This window comes from Nerophis lumbriciformis, linkage group LG15 (genome assembly GCF_033978685.3).
Source record: "Nerophis lumbriciformis linkage group LG15, RoL_Nlum_v2.1, whole genome shotgun sequence".
Classification (NCBI taxonomy): Eukaryota; Metazoa; Chordata; class Actinopteri; order Syngnathiformes; family Syngnathidae; genus Nerophis; species Nerophis lumbriciformis.
The window spans coordinates 40,365,144-40,381,021 of record NC_084562.2 but is presented as its reverse complement, the minus strand read 5'-3'; the positions used below and the strand labels follow the sequence as shown (position 1 = coordinate 40,381,021).

The 15,878-nt window shown below is 40.4% G+C and overlaps 1 protein-coding gene across 4 annotated transcripts in view; it reads right to left on the bottom strand.

Annotated features, from left to right (window-relative positions):
• Nucleotides 1-15,878, bottom strand: part of LOC133616117 (amyloid-beta A4 precursor protein-binding family A member 2-like) — a 163,213-nt gene that overhangs the window by 49,930 nt on the left and 97,405 nt on the right. For all 4 annotated transcript variants that reach the window (XM_061975230.1, XM_061975229.1, XM_061975232.1 and 1 more), the window contains 3 exons: nucleotides 13,976-15,015; nucleotides 2,350-2,430; nucleotides 227-266 (listed from right to left, as the gene is read on the bottom strand). In XM_061975230.1, the coding sequence (XP_061831214.1) occupies nucleotides 227-266; nucleotides 2,350-2,430; nucleotides 13,976-15,015 (1,161 nt within the window). The remainder of the gene's footprint in view (nucleotides 1-226; nucleotides 267-2,349; nucleotides 2,431-13,975; nucleotides 15,016-15,878) is intronic.

The window sequence follows — 15,878 nt, the reverse complement described above, 5'->3', positions numbered from 1 at the left end:
TAAAGAAACAAGTCTGTAGTTTGTAAACTGGTGTTTGTCTCCAGTCTTATAAATCGGTACGATTTTTGCTATTTTCATTTTATCTTTGTACCTGGAAAGCAGCATACTGTAGCACACAAGGGTCAAAATACGTGCCAAGTACTAAAAATGCATACAAGTTTGCTAAGTGGGCCCAAGCACGGTACCATGACCAATATTCAATAGGTGTACAAACAGAAGAACTTACCATCAACAAAGCTGGGGAAGGATGCCACCTTTTTGGTAGTCTAGAAAAAAAAACACAACATTAGTATTTAATTTGTACAAGACTGATAGACAAGACGCAAAATGTAGATTTCACTTATGTCAGTAAAAAGTAAACCTTTCTACAAAGTGAGTGGTTGTCCGTCCTGCGATTGACTGGTGTAAAGAGAATGCAGAGAATTATCCGTGCCCTCATATTCACATTTCTGTGAACAATAATACAGTGGTACCTAGGGATAGATACTGAGTACCATTTTTTTTTTAGAACCAATTCCTACTTGGGTCCAAGACCGTAAAAATTCTGGACTATTGTTGTCCCGATACCAATATCTTGGTACTGGTACCAAAATTATTTCGATACTTTTCGGTACTTTTCTAAATAAAGGGGACCACAAAAAATTTAATTATTGGCTTTATTTTAACAAAAAATCTTACGGTACATTAAACATTTTTCTTATTGCAAGTTTGTCCTTATATAAAATAGTGAACATACAGGACAACTTGTCTTTTATTAGTAAGTAAGCAAACAAAGGCTCCTAATTTAGTCTGCTGACGTATGCAGTAACATATTGTGTCATTTTCCATTCTATTATTTTGTCAAAATTATTAAGGACAAGTGGTAGAAAATGAATTATTAATCTACTTGTTCATTTACTGTTAATATCTGCTTACTTTCTCTTTTAACATGTTCTGTCTACACTTCTGTTAAAATGTAATAATCACGTATTCATCTGTTGTTTGATACTTTACATTAGTTTTGGATGGTACCACAAATTTGGGTATCAATCCGATACCAAGTAGTTACATTGGTCATATTTAAAGTCCTCATGTGTCCAGGGACATATTTCCTGAGTTTATAAACATAATATACATTTAAAAAAACGAAAGAAGTTGTTGTGATGCCAAAAAATATCGATGTAATCATAGTAGTATCGACTAGATATGCTACTGTACTTGTTATCAATACAGTGGATGTTAGGTGTAGATTCACCAATGGCGTTTGTTTACATTGTGACGCTGGTGAGCTACGGTCGGGCGGGCCGGTACTTTTCAGAGGCGGTATAGTACCGAATATGATTCATTAGTATCACGGTACTATACTAATACTGGTATACCGTACAACCCTATTCTGGACTAATGATACAGCTATACTTTACGGCTGTACTTTTTTATCCAGCTGACAAATTAGTAATTATGACTCGTGCTCGCTGTCACATTCATTCTAGGGTTGTACAGTATGCCGGTAATAATCCAAGTCAGCAGTACTAATGAATTAAAAACGATACTATACTGCCTTTAAAAATGTGGGTACATTTTTTTTCATCCGCATGCTGCCGTGCATGATGTTGAGTTTGTCAAAATGCACACACAAAGCGCATATAAGCAATAACATTGTGGAGAGGAAAAATGGCAACAATTCCACTGGTTAATAGAGAGGTTGCGTGATGCGCAATATGGAGGTGTTTTGGCTTCAAAACTCCGGATAAAGGTCACACTTTAAACGCAGCTGCTTTAAAACATGCTCAGTTTAAAGAGCAAGAGATAATGTAGTTCAGTAGCACCCCTGCTGTGCACATACAGATATGTAGATGTACACACAGCTGCTTCCCTTGTTATCGATACTATTAGCGCAGTTAAAACTGTAAAGGTAAAAGTGATGTGAAATGTTCATTTATACATTTCATTTGGCATTTATATGTATTTTGCAATGCCTTTTGTGTATGAAAAGTGTATTGGGTTAACTCTTATGTATGTGAAATGATTGGTCTTACATTATTTCTTATGGGAAATCTTGTTTCGGTTTTCATACAATGCTGTTTTCAACGGACCCACTGAATAAGGATTAATAACAAAACAGAGGTATTACTGTATATTGATAGAGAATAACTCATTTTTTCTGCCTCCTCACTTTAAATCAATCAGGGACAGAAGCAGCTGGGTGGTGCGTGTTCACAGAACAACCATCACATGCCTCACTGAAATAGGGCTTTCACAAAAACCTAACACAAGGCAGCCATCGGGCTGCAAGAAAAGGATATTGTCTCACACGCAAACATTCCTTGGTACAGCTTAACAGCAATATTTGTACAGTAGTGATGTGCTTACGTCTGGTACGTTGTTGTTCTCCAGTGGAATATTCAGATCGGAGCGCTGCTGTTTTCTTGGCTGCTCTGCACTGTTGCTCACCTGTCAGGTAACAGAGACAACAAGAAAAACATCCTGTGAGCTTTTGGGGATGAGATCGGTAGGTCGTGAGTTCAAACCCCGGCCGAGTCATACCAAAGACTATAACAACGGGACCTATAACCCCCCTGCTTGGCACTCGGCATCAAGGGTTGGAATTGGGGGTTAAATCACCAAAATGATTCCCGAGCGCGGCCACCGCTGCTGCTCACTGCTCCCCTCACCTCCCAGGGGGTGGAACAAGGGAATGGGTCAAATGCAGAGGGTAATTTCACCACACCTAGTGTGGTACTTTAACTTTAACATACTTAAAATGTGTGCATTACAACCCAGCAGTGATCAAACTTTCAGAAGTGATATGATACGCTTTTGCCTGGTATTACAGTAGATCCGGCAGCACGGTGGACGAAGGGTTAGTGCATCTGCCTCGCAATACGAAGGTCCTTGGTTCGATCCTGCGCTCGGGATCTTGCTGTGTGGAGTTTGCATGTTCTCCCCGTGACTGCGTGGGTTCCTCCCACCTCCAAAGACATGCACCTGGGGATAGGTTGATTGGCAACACTAAATTGGCCCTAGTGTGTGAATGTGAGTGTGAATGTTGTCTGTCTATCTGTGGTGGCGACTTGTCCAGGGTGTACCCCGCCTTCCGCCCGAATGCAGCTGAGATAGGCTCCATCGACCCCCCGCGACCCCGAAAGGGACATGCGGTAGAAAATGGATGGATGGATTACAGTAGATCCTCACTGCCTAATCATTTGTGCTGACAGATATTTCTTAATCTTTTTTCTATGCTGTAAATTGTTTCTTTAGAAAGTTAGTTTTATGATTAAACGAATAAGAAGTTTGATGGCACTATCTGCAGGAGGAAAAGAACGCCGCAACTATGACTCCAGCAGAGGGCGCTGTCTGTCATGCCAATTTGCCTAATATTTGTCTGTCTATCTGTGTTGGCCCTGTGATGAGGTGGCGACTTGTCCAGGGTGTACACTGCCTTCCGCCCGCGTGCAGCTGGGATAGGATCCAGCACCCCCCCGCCACCCCAAGAGAAGAAAATGGATGGATTTTCCACCTTTGACAAGACGATATGTTGTGTAACTAAGTACAATACTGGATGTCTCTAATAGTTTCTTAATGCAAATGGGTGTTAGACCTGTTTTTAGTGGGTTGAAAGAAGGGATGGGTACCGAATTCAGTGGAACCTTGATGCCTTCGTGTGGTTTGCACACAGATGCATAATTCCAATAAAGGATCGCTTCTTCATTGTCTCTTTGCGCAGACACACGGCACCCTCTCTTGTCCCCGTCGTGTCTGCCTGCTCCCTGCTCCAGTCAGCTGATCATTCGCAGACGACAAAGTAAAGTGGCTTTTACTTTTTGAAATTGTTATCATTGTAGCAATATAGTTGTTAAAATTAAGTATTTTTGTGATTTCTGATCGTTTGTGAGGGCACCAAAGGGACTTATGTGTGTGTGTGTGTGTGTGTGTGAATGTTGGCAGAGAAGCTGCATATGTCATGTTGTTTTGGCTTGTTAAAAAAGACATAGTTGATCAATAGCCCTCTTGTTATGTTTGTTTGATGTACAGTTTTGTATAAGACTTTATTTTGTGTTCAAAGTGTAAAAACTTGTACTAAAATAACAACTTTTGTCAAGGCCAGAAACAATTATTCTTATATTGAGGTACCACTGTACATTTATAGATACAGACCGAAGTCGGTCCCAACTACTTGGTTCCGATTCACATAAAATCAAACGGTGCCATATTTCGACACCATTGTTGCACGTGACATCACTTCCAGTTGCAGATTCAGCACTGGCTCAAGCACTTGGCCAGGAAACAAGCGTTCAAGCACTCAGAGCGGACTCAGCCGGACTGTCTCTGGGTAATGTTACAACTATCCATGCCAATATAGCAAGAAGAAGGCGCTCAAAAGCGCAGTAATGCTGCACTTTTCAAAATGTGCTAGCTTGATGCTAATTTACATTAGATTTGCCATAGCAACCCTAACCCTTAGCATTAGCGATTTTACATGGCGATTTCAACACCTCCAAATTTGGTTATCAAAACTACAATTAAGATGCACGTTACAATCAAACAGCTGGTGTGTAATAAGACAATACTTACACTTTGTAAGACTCAACAAAAGAAAAGACTGGCACATCTAACTGAGCGGAAAAGACTACTTCCTGGCTATGGCAACACACCACATCATTTCTATAGTACTGCCATCTAATGTCTTAGAATTGCAATTGCATATAATACAGTACAGTGCAGTACTTGCAAATGAGATTTAAAAGTGTAAGAAAAGTTCAGTGTAAAATGTTAAAATAAAATAAAAAAGTGATTACGTTTTTTTTTTAACAATTAACATGAATTAACATTTTTGGACATACACACACAGGTATCTCCTGTACAGTATTTACTTTTTTAATTTACATGACCAAAAAACAAATAGAGATGGACAGATGCCAAATACTTGGGTTAGAAGAAGAACTGATGATTACGCAGCAAGTACATGGCAACTGGCAGCCAACACATCACACAGGGGAATAATCCCTTCTGGCTGTGCACACCTCTTATTAACATTCAACCATTACCGGCACAACTGCCAATAAAACTTGCTCTTCAATGGTGGTCTAAATGAAAAGTGGAAATGTGACATTCAGAGGAACAATCCACGTTGTTGAGCAAATAGAGCTGAAATTAATCACCACCGATACGACATTAGTGGCCTCTTTTGCAAAATGAGAGCTAAGGACCTGATTAGTATTCACTGTGTTCTGTAACTCAGTTGTGGCATTAATGAGAGTCATTTTGTTCAGTGGGATGTGGTACAAAACTGCGTATATACCCAAAACAAAGCACATATTCAGTCATTTTTACACAAACTTGCATGACTAAGAAACATTTCCTCCAGACAGTCATAGGAAAGATAATAGCATTTGTTTTTGCTGCAAAAAATAATATGGCTAATTGACCACATTAGTTTAAACTGCAAATGCTCCACATCAGTGCCAAGTGGTTGTTTTGTCTTTGCAGGGTTTGCACACCATATATGGTACAAGAAATGTGCTTAAAAAACAACATTCATATTTGCCCTATTTTATAAGTTTGGTTTCTATTTTGTTTTGTATACAAATTCTTGCTAACTCTCAATTGAACAATATAGAAATCATTCTTATATCAAAATTTCCGGGATGTCTAGATTTACATTTTTGGCTTCAGATCCGATCCGATTTCGAGTTCTGATCTGATAATTTGACAATAGATTAAAGAACTGAACATGTTCTAAAACAAATAACTAAAGTAAACACAATAACACAGTTTTACAAAGCTTATCTTAATACCTTAAGAATTAGCTAGTATGATTGTAAATCAGATGATGTATTAAATTTGTGGTATTGAATGCTTTATATAATATATTTAACAAAATAAAGTGACTGGTGCATAATAACTAAAGAAAACCAAAAACTACTGTTGGTTCCAATCTAAATAATTTGACTTTTGCCCGCTCAGCTTTCCTCTATCCAAAGATTTACTACATGAGTTTGTGAACAATAACAAAAACAACTTGAAAATGATATTGTAAAAAGAACAGGAAAAAGAAAAATATCAACCTAATCACTTTAGTATTGTTTCTATACTGATACCATACTATGTATTGATCTGGATCGAACACCCCTAATTACATTGCAGGTTGAGTGATTATTTTCTCCTGTCGTCCTGCTAAGTTATTGTATTAAGCATGCTTAACTAATTATTTTTCCTCTCGTCCTCCAGTGATATGGAAAAAAACGTGTATTTATTTTTAATTTATTTTCCGCCATGGTGGTGAAGATTAGTATCTTAGAGGCGATTTTGCACTGTTGATAGATAATTAGCTGCAGCTTGCTTTCATATTTGAGCCGGTGTTCCGGCAAGACGTGCCCCTTCCTGGAATTTATGCAATTCCTATTTTTTTTAAATACACCAAAAAAAACATATGTCCACTGGAAAGGCCACTGGTCATTAAGAAGATATAGAATAGTTCTATATATATTTCTATATATATTTTCTTTAAACAAACTAAGTATAAGAGTACCTGAGCTTTTGTACACCTCTCTTTTCGTACGATTAAAATTTTGACCCGGTTTACTTACGTATCATTCCGGGTAACCGAGTGCCAAGGCAAAGACTCCTACGCGTAGATGACTCAGTCTTTTCTTAATGAGAACAACTAAAAAATACCCTGAAACGGGGTCAAATAAAGTTGTAAGTACCAGCACTTTGATAAAGGAAATGAGAAATACTATTGAATCTGTGTTGGCCCTGCGATGAGGTGGCGACTTGTCCAGGGATAGATGGACTATTGAATTCAAGAGAGAATTAGTAGCAAAGTATGAAGGTGGCATCTTCGTGGCTCTCCCCTCTACTCCGTCTTCGCTCATTGGCATCTTCCTCAACAAGCGTCTTCAGTAAAGATTATTCCTTAAAAGTTAATTCAACCATTTTAGTCATCATTTATATGCATTGCACATTGTTATCTCCATTTAAAAGTATGATTGTTCATTATAAAATATGTTTTGTGTCAAAATATCTGGATGTCTGGAATAGATTCATTGGTTGACATGATTTCTTAGAGGAAAAATCACTTCCCGTTTCGTACTGTTCGGTCTTTGTCGGAATTTTTGGGACAGATTACTGACAATAAGTAACTTCTACCTGAGGGCCATGTTTTTGTCCATTCATGGTTGCATTTAGACTTTTCTCCCATGCTGTCTGTATCGGGTGTGGAGGAGCAATCACATCCACAGAAGAACATGCCTCTATTTTTAAATGTTTACTTTGGGGGTTATTTTGGAGTCATTCTCTCGCTTTCTATCATGAAAGTGTGTTATATATGGTGTTGAATGGAATGACTTTATTGTCATTGCACTTATAAAGTACAACACAATTACATTTTCAGTAAAAATCCGTTCAAGATCAGACAAACATTATAGAGCAGGGGTGGGCAATTAATTTTTACCGGGGGCCGCATGAGCAACCCGAGCACTGCTGGAGGGCCACATCGACAATATTTCAATTAAATTTTGCTCAATATTATTTTTGATATACCGTATGATAAATAACAATAATAATTAATAATAATAATAATAATACTTTCATTTAACCTAACTTAACTTTATACAAAAGCAGATTGCTTTTGATGGTTTTATTTTAACACTGTCGTACACTACACTTCCTGATGTATAATACAATGCAAAAATGTCAATTTCTGCACAGGTTTAATTTAAAGTTTATCCTGCATCCTCTTTAAAAGTCCAACATTTTTCCCCGTCAGATTTGGACAACCATCTGTTGTCACACCTGCCAGCTAGTCCCATTTCAGTACTAACATGTCCAAACACACATTTACCTATGTGAACAAGTCATTACCTGTGGTTGTCTCTTTAATTGACTGCATGGCTGCCAGCTTCTCCGTGATTTGAAAGTCAGCAGTTATCCCACGTAAGAAGATGAGCAGCTGGGCGGTGTTACGTACATCACAGCTCTCATCCAAAGCCAGCGAAAAACAGTCAAAGTCGACCGTTCTGTTCTTCAGCTGAAGCTCCAAGTTTCAGGTGTTGTGCCGGATAATGCACCCCCGGCGTAGAATGCACCCCCTGACGGGAGTGTTATATCAACTAAAGCCCACAGTTAAAGTTTCCACGTGCAAGATTGAATCTATTTAAAAAAGTTATTTAATAAGAAGCCAAAGTGCAAAAACAATAATGTTCGTGTTAGAGGAATTGTGAATGAATGAAATATGAAATCCGTGCTGCAGTCTGTAGGTATACCTAATGTTGTGGCCCAGCAGCGACTGCAGCACGGATTTCATATTTCATTCATTCACAACTCCTCCAACACGAACATTATTGTTTTTGCACTTTTGGCTTCTTATTAAATAATTTTTTTTTAAATAGATTCAATCTTGCACGTGGAAACTTTAAGTGTGGGCTTTAGTTGATATAACACTCCCGTCAGGGGGTGCATTATCCGGCACAACACCTGTTATATCAGTGCAACAGAGTCCAATAAGCACTCCTTAATAAACTCTCCGTCAGAAAACGCCTGGCGATTTTGTGAGAAATGACGAAACTTGTCCTGACGGCTGCATCTCTGGGGGTGTGAAATTTGGCAAAAAGTCCTTGTTGGGTTTGCAGTTTTACCATCAACGCATCAGCCTCCCTTGCGCGCGCTTCATCAGACACATTCCGGTATTTTTCCTCATGCTTCGTCATGTAGTGGCGATTCAAATGATATTCTTTAAACACAGCAAGCTGTGTACCACACATTAAGCATACAGCTTTACCTTTCATTTCTGTAAAGAAATAATTGGCAGTCCATGTCTTGTTGAAAACACGCCATTCGTCATCAACTTTTCTCTTTTTAGCGTCTCATCACTTGTCGCTGTGCACCTTCACTCACAGGTTACACCCGGACATACGCCCATAAATAACACTTTTCAAAATAAAAGCAGCACAGTTGTATTGCGCGCACAACATAGATGTTTTTTAAACTTTTTTTTGTAATTTGTGATTGCCGCTGTTCACATTCACTCACGCGCATACGTCCACACGGAAGTAATACAAATAGTCCTTTTCAAAACAAAAGCAGCACCGTTGTATTGCACGCTCGACATAGAGACTTTTTTAAATGTATTTTGTAATTTATGATTGGCCTCACGCGGGCCAGACAGGGATGCACAAAGGGCCGGATGTGGCCCGCGGGCCGCAGAATGCCCAGGTCTGTTATAGAGGGTAGACAAAACAGGAACATTGATGTATTGGCGACAAGAGCGCAGCCCTGTTAAGGTGGGAAAAAGGTAAAAACAAGGGATGAGGAGGAGAAAAAAAGCAAGTTCCAAACTTAAACTCCTGTGAGGGGCTGGGTTTGAAACCAGGAAAAAACCTTAAGCAAAGGCCATATGCATATTAAGACACACAAGTTGAGACTTGCAACAAGGGGACAGGGGGCGAGCATCCGACCTGAAAATGTGGCCACCAGGAGTGCTGCTCTGGTATCCATCCAACCACGGACAAAGGCGTTGGATGTGGGGTACGTGTATTTTCCATGGATGTATTTTGCGTGTGTGTGTAAGCCTGAAGAGTCACTTTGTTTCTCGACCTCGGTGTTCGTCAGTCCAACAAAAGTCAACAAACAACAGGTGTGTGTCCTTGAAAGACAGGGAATTAATTTGTAGCATCTTTGCTGCATTGTCAATAGGGAGAACCCTGAAGCAATGACTTTGTCAGATGGCTTCAGTCAGGGAAAACAATCCAGATTAGAATGTTTGTGCTTGAGAGAGCTACAACAAATGTAATTATTTCCCTCTTATTGTATAGTCCTGGTCCTCAAATGTATCTTACTGCGCAGAGCAGACAGCTTCTCTAAGATGTTATCCAGTTTGCGATTTAGTCCAAAATCACAAAAGTCTGAGCGGTCAGAGCTCTGGCCAAACTTCAATCATTTGTGACAGATTTAGGGTACCTTGAGTGGCTGCTGGCATCTTTCAATATATCGATGCACCAGGGCAACACTTACTTCAATTAGCAGATGTCCTGTTATCATGATTCTAAATAGGTAGATGTCTTCAATGTCCTCGACTGAAAGAATCACAAGGCATGCAGCACTTTGCTGCTTCCAAGAGTCCACCGTGTGTCAAGCAACAATGTTCCACCAGGACAGGCAGGTTCCTCCAAACCCAAGTTTCTCGTCAAAAAGCGTAATTTATAGAAAGATAATTTTGTTGAGAGGAAAGTTGATCACTTCCATTGCTTAAATTTTAGAGAGCAGGTCAAAAAGAGGCTCCCAGAAAGTTAAAACAAGACAGAAGAAGCAAAAGTAGGACAGATAAAGGAGAGAGAAGGAAAGCGTCCGCCTTCGATGAGAGCCAGAAAAAAGACCGTAGAGAGTAGATTGCTTTAGTACGCTCAGTGAAACAGAATATAGAGTAATCTAAATACTCTACTGCCACGCATTCCTGTTATAATATTGAACAGTACTTGTATTGTGCGAGACCCGCAGAATGAAGAACACAATGTACCAACAAGGGCAACATAATGAAAATATGCTGGAAGGAAAAATGCGGTAAATATATGCATAATCCATCTTTTTGATGGCTCTCTGGTAGAGATGTTTGTCTCATAGTAGAATGGAAGACATGTGTGACAAGAACGAGGGATGAGTTACTGAGGAAATGTTTCTCATCTTTCTCTGGAAAATTGCTGTAATCCTTTTCCTGCGCTCTTGTTACCTTGAGCTGTCCCTGTCCTTGTGTATTGACTCGTACACACACAGATGGATATAAATGCACTGATAATATTCATACTCACAATACCGCACAGACGTGTCTCTCAGATGGATAAAGTCAGCAATGCATACTAATACACACCTGCTGTACTGTGTGTATTCATGCATGCTGGCATTGCCAAGCTTTGTGGAGCTCATTTGTATCCCAGAAGTGGGTCAGACAATTTAACCACTTAGAAGTATTACTACGCAATGTATTAATAGCATGTAGTATGCCAAGGTAAACTCATACCAATTATTTTTTTCCAGCTGGTTGTAAAAGCTTGGAAATGACACGGGATTCTCCATTAGTACTTGTTTTCAATGTACTTGAAGTAATCCTTTTTAAGTAATCAAGATTGTCGTCCCAAGGACCAATGTTTTGTGTACCAGGGCTATTTGTATTCCATTCATCCATCCATTTTCTACCGCTTATTCCCTTCCCGGACTGATTCTCAGGAAGATATGTCAGTATAACTACCAGCCCTTGTCCTAGAATATCAGTTTCCCTGCTGTCATGGGCAAGAAGGTGATTTATTTCAATAATCATCCTGCAGTCAAGGGCGTAGCACCAATTTCTAGGCCCCCATACACAAGACTCCTGAAGGGTGCCGCACCCCAATCTAAACCCAACGAAGATGGTTCAAACCAGTTGTATAAAACCCTTTAATTTGTTGAGTTTTTTAAAGAAAGGATGAGCACATCTAGAACATTTTTTTTTTTTTTTTTTTAAAGTGCCAACTAATTCAATATAAAGAGGCCAGAATCTGAATTTAAAAAATAATCATATAACCTGTCATTCATTTAAAGTTTTTCCTTTACTTCAGAGTGTAAAGTAAACATTAGCTGATTCCCGTACAGTATAGGATTACTTATGATCAGTGGATAATACAAATCATAAGTGAAATGAAGTGAAGTGAATTATATTTATATAGCACTTTTTCTCTAGTGACTCAAAGCGATTTACATAGTGAAATCCCAATATCTAAGTTACATTTAAACCAGTGTGGGTGGCACTGGGAGCAGGTGGGTAAAGTGCCTTGCCCAAGGACATAACGGCAGTGACTAGGATGGCGGAAGCAGGGATCGAACCTGGAACCCTCAAGTTGCTGGCCGGCCACTCTACCAACCGAGCTATACCGCCCCACATAATTTATAATAATAAATTATTATAAATATATCATTATTAGTGCATCTCCTATAGGGGTAAAGCCTCCCTGTGTTTTTAAAACCTAGTGATGCCTCTGTTTCTGACTTTGTGCCTTACAGGTGCGGAGAAGGGGCTTTGGAACATTTGATTCCTTTGGGTAGCGAGTCGGGCCCTGCCGACCAGAGAGGGCTTTCACATCACATGACTCTGTTCCTTGAACGCACCACAGTTATGTACAATTAGATGCAAAATTGAAGCATATGCATAACTTTCTCGTATGTTGCCACATAAAGATGTGTTATATTTTTACCATTCTTCTATCTACCTTTCTTGTTCCAAAATGCTGCTGCTCGGTGTGAATGCTTAAAGGTGAGCTCAGATAACATTATGACATCTGTGTTGAGTGAAGTTTTCAAACTTAAGTGAATTATATTTACAGTATATAGGGCTTTTTGCTAGAGACTCAAATCACTAAAACCTATTATCTAGATCTTTTTTAAGCTACATTTAAACCAGTGAGGGTGGCATTGGGAGCAGGTGGGTAAAGTATTTTGCTCAAGGACACAATGACAGTGACTAGGATTGCGGAAGTGGGGATCAAACCTGGAACCCTTAAGTTGCTGGCACGGCCGCTCGAGCAACCGGGCCATGCCGCCCCAAGTTAGGTTTGCTGCTATCCAGGCGTAGGTCTTAGACATTCGTAATTTGATTCAAGCAACCTTATTATCGAACTTTCACAGCAATATTTATTTTATCTTAACATTTATGACGGAAGGGATTCATTTGGCCCCATCCGTGGGTCTATCTCACATGAGAGGAAGGCTGGAGGTTCATAGTTTCACAATGAAGTCTGCTAAAAATGATGGAAAGTGCCTCTCTACATAGCAACTGACACTGTGGTCAAAGTTGGAATAGCCACTAAACACATATTAAGGCAGTGTTTTTCAACCTTTTTTGAGCCAAGGCACATTTTTTGCGTTGAAAAAATCCGGAGGCACATCACCAGCAGAAATCATAAACTCAGTTGACAGTAAAAAGTTGTTGTCGCAATTGTTGAATATGAATTTAAACCATAACCAACCATGCATCACTATAGCTCTTGTCTCAAAGTAGGTGTACTGTCACCACCTGTCACATCACCCCCTGACTTATTTGGAGTTTTTTTGCTGTTTTCCTCTGTGTAGTGTTTTAGTTATTTTCTTGCGCTCCTATTTTGGTGGATTTTTCTCTTTTTTTGGTATTTTCCTGTAGCAGTTTCATGTCTTATATTTCCCGCATCTACTTTGTTTTAGCAATCAAGAATATTTCAGTTGTTTTTATCCTTCTTTGTGGGGACATTGTTGATAGTCATGTCATGTTCGGATGTACATTGTGGACGCCGTCTTTGCTCCACAGTAAGTCTTTGCTATCGTCCAGCATTCTGTTTTTGTTTATTTTGTAGCCAGTTCAGTTTTACTTTCGTTCTGCATAGCCTTCCCTAAGCTTCAATGCCTTTTCTTAGCGGCACTCACCTTTTGTTTATTTTTGGTTTAAGCATAAGACACCTTTTTACCTGCCTTTACAAAGCAATTAGCTACCGGCTGCCACCTACTGATATGGGAGAGTATTACACATTTACTCTGCCAAGCTCTAGACTGCACCGACACTCAACAACAACACATCATTTGCAGACTATAATTACTGGTTTGCAAAAAATGTTTTTAACCCAAATATGTGAAATTAGATAATCTCCCACGGCACACCAGACTGTATCTCACGCGGCACAGTGGTTGAAAAACACCGTATTAAGGTATTCAACACTCTACTGCCATCTCGCGGATAAAGCGGATAGTACACCCCCCAATTCATCATGTTTCATATGTCAGGTAAACTTTCCAAAAGCCCAGGGACCCCCTTGTGCTTGGGGCCTCGGTACTACATCCCCATATACATACCCCTCCGCTACGATATCTCTACATGCAGTAATGTTGTTGAATTGACCGGGTAAAAAGTCCAATCTATATCTTTTCTTGCATGTTTCATTGCATAACCCTGACAAACCCACAGCAAAGTAACTTTTATGAGGAGGTAAAAGGGCTGGAAGCTCACCTGCTCCTGTTGCCATCTCTGTCGATCTTCATGGGAATGTGGTTGGATCTTGAGGCCCCTTTGGAGGTCTGGGTTGTTATGATGCACGGAAGGTAGGTTGAGAGACTTGGGTCTGCTGTCATGGCGGTGGTGAGCTGGCGGGTAAGGGGCTGCGTCAGGCTTGGCGTTAGTGTATTCACCTGTGGGCGGGTCCTGTGCCAGCTCCTCCGGGCTTTGGTCAGTACCGCTGCTTAGACTCCCCATGCTCATACTCATCTTGATCTCAGCGACGATTTGGTCAATGTCCTCCTCCGCCTCTTCACCTGTTTCCCCCTCTACCACCAACACCTTACGTCCTCGGAATGGAGACGCACATACTGAGTTGCCGTTGTCCTCTGGCACGTAATAGTCTCCAGTGTAGGCCCTTCCATGACTCTTGTCGTCATCGTCTTCCTCGTACGCCTCTTCGTTTGGGCAGTACTCCTCACTCTCTGCGTCCTCTTCGTCACCCTGCTGGGTGACATCTTGCATGGTAGGTTGGTGATGGTGGTGATTGTGATGGTTATAGTCCAATATTGGCTCTGGACGGCCATTGTATATGTGTTCATCAGGGTCTTGCTCCACAACCTCACAGCGTACCTCGCCCTCGCCTTCAGCCCACTCCTCAACTCTGTGCCTATCACTACTAGCCCACTGCTCTTGCCGGCCTGGATCCTCCTCTGTCCACTCCTCTACACCATCCTCATCTCCTTCCCTCCACTCCCCTCTCTCCCCTTCCTCTTCTCCCCTCCATTCTTCCCTGGCTGCACTTTCTTCCTTATCTTTCACCCACTCCTCTTCTCTCACATGTCCCTCTGCCTCACCATCCTCAGCCCATCCTTCGACAGCTTCCTGGCACTCGGCGTGGCCTTCATTCTGCTGCACACTACCCACACGTTCTTCTTGGCTATGACCGTGGTTACAATCTCCTTGGCTGCTGCAGTCCATGCCTTCCATGTAGCTGTCATCCTCTGGGCAGTACCGAATGTAGTAAGTAACACCTTCATCCTCCTCTGCAAGTCCTGGGAGTGGTCATAAGCACAAACAGGGATGTTTTGTTATCTGTTGTACCAAATAGAAAGTGGAATCAATAATAACGATGAGATTACGGCATAACGTCCTTGGCGGAGGTTACCCTATTCTCTAAACTAAAACCTTAGTGACCTGAACACACAATTTTTTGCTATACCTTAAAGGGGTACTATAATGAATTCTATCTTTTCTGACTTATAAATATTGTTCCAATGTTGGATATGCATGTTAAACAATGCCAAAGAGGAGCTAATCCTCCTCTGCTTCAAAAACATGAAAAAGATCAAGTAATATTTTCATCTAATCTTGGCATGCGCCCAATAACATCGACATGTAACATGCAGTAAAATAATGCTGCTTTTTTTATGCATCTCTGAATGGATCAGTGAGTGTGCAGGTGTACCTAATGTTGTGAGCAGGTGAATCTCATATAATGTTTAAGAAGTTTATTTTCAATCAATCAATCAATCAAACTTTATTTATATAGCGCTTTTCATACATAAAAGAAATGCAACGCAAAGTTCTTTACAAAGTTAAAAACAATACCCCGATGACCCATATCCCCCATTATCACATACGTACGCACGACACAGATACCAAACCAGTGGTTCTTAACCTGGGTTCGATCGAACCCTAGGGGTTCGGTGAGTCGGCCTCAGGGGTTCGGCGGAGGTCAAAACACACCCGACTCATTGTGTAAATACAAACTTCTCCTTATCGGCGTATTACGGATACAGCAACAGCAGACTGATTTGCAGGTGTGTAATTTGTTGTGAGTTTATGCACTGTGTTGGTTTTGTTCTTTGAACAAGGTGATGTTCATGCACGGTTCATTTTGTGCACCAGTAAAAAA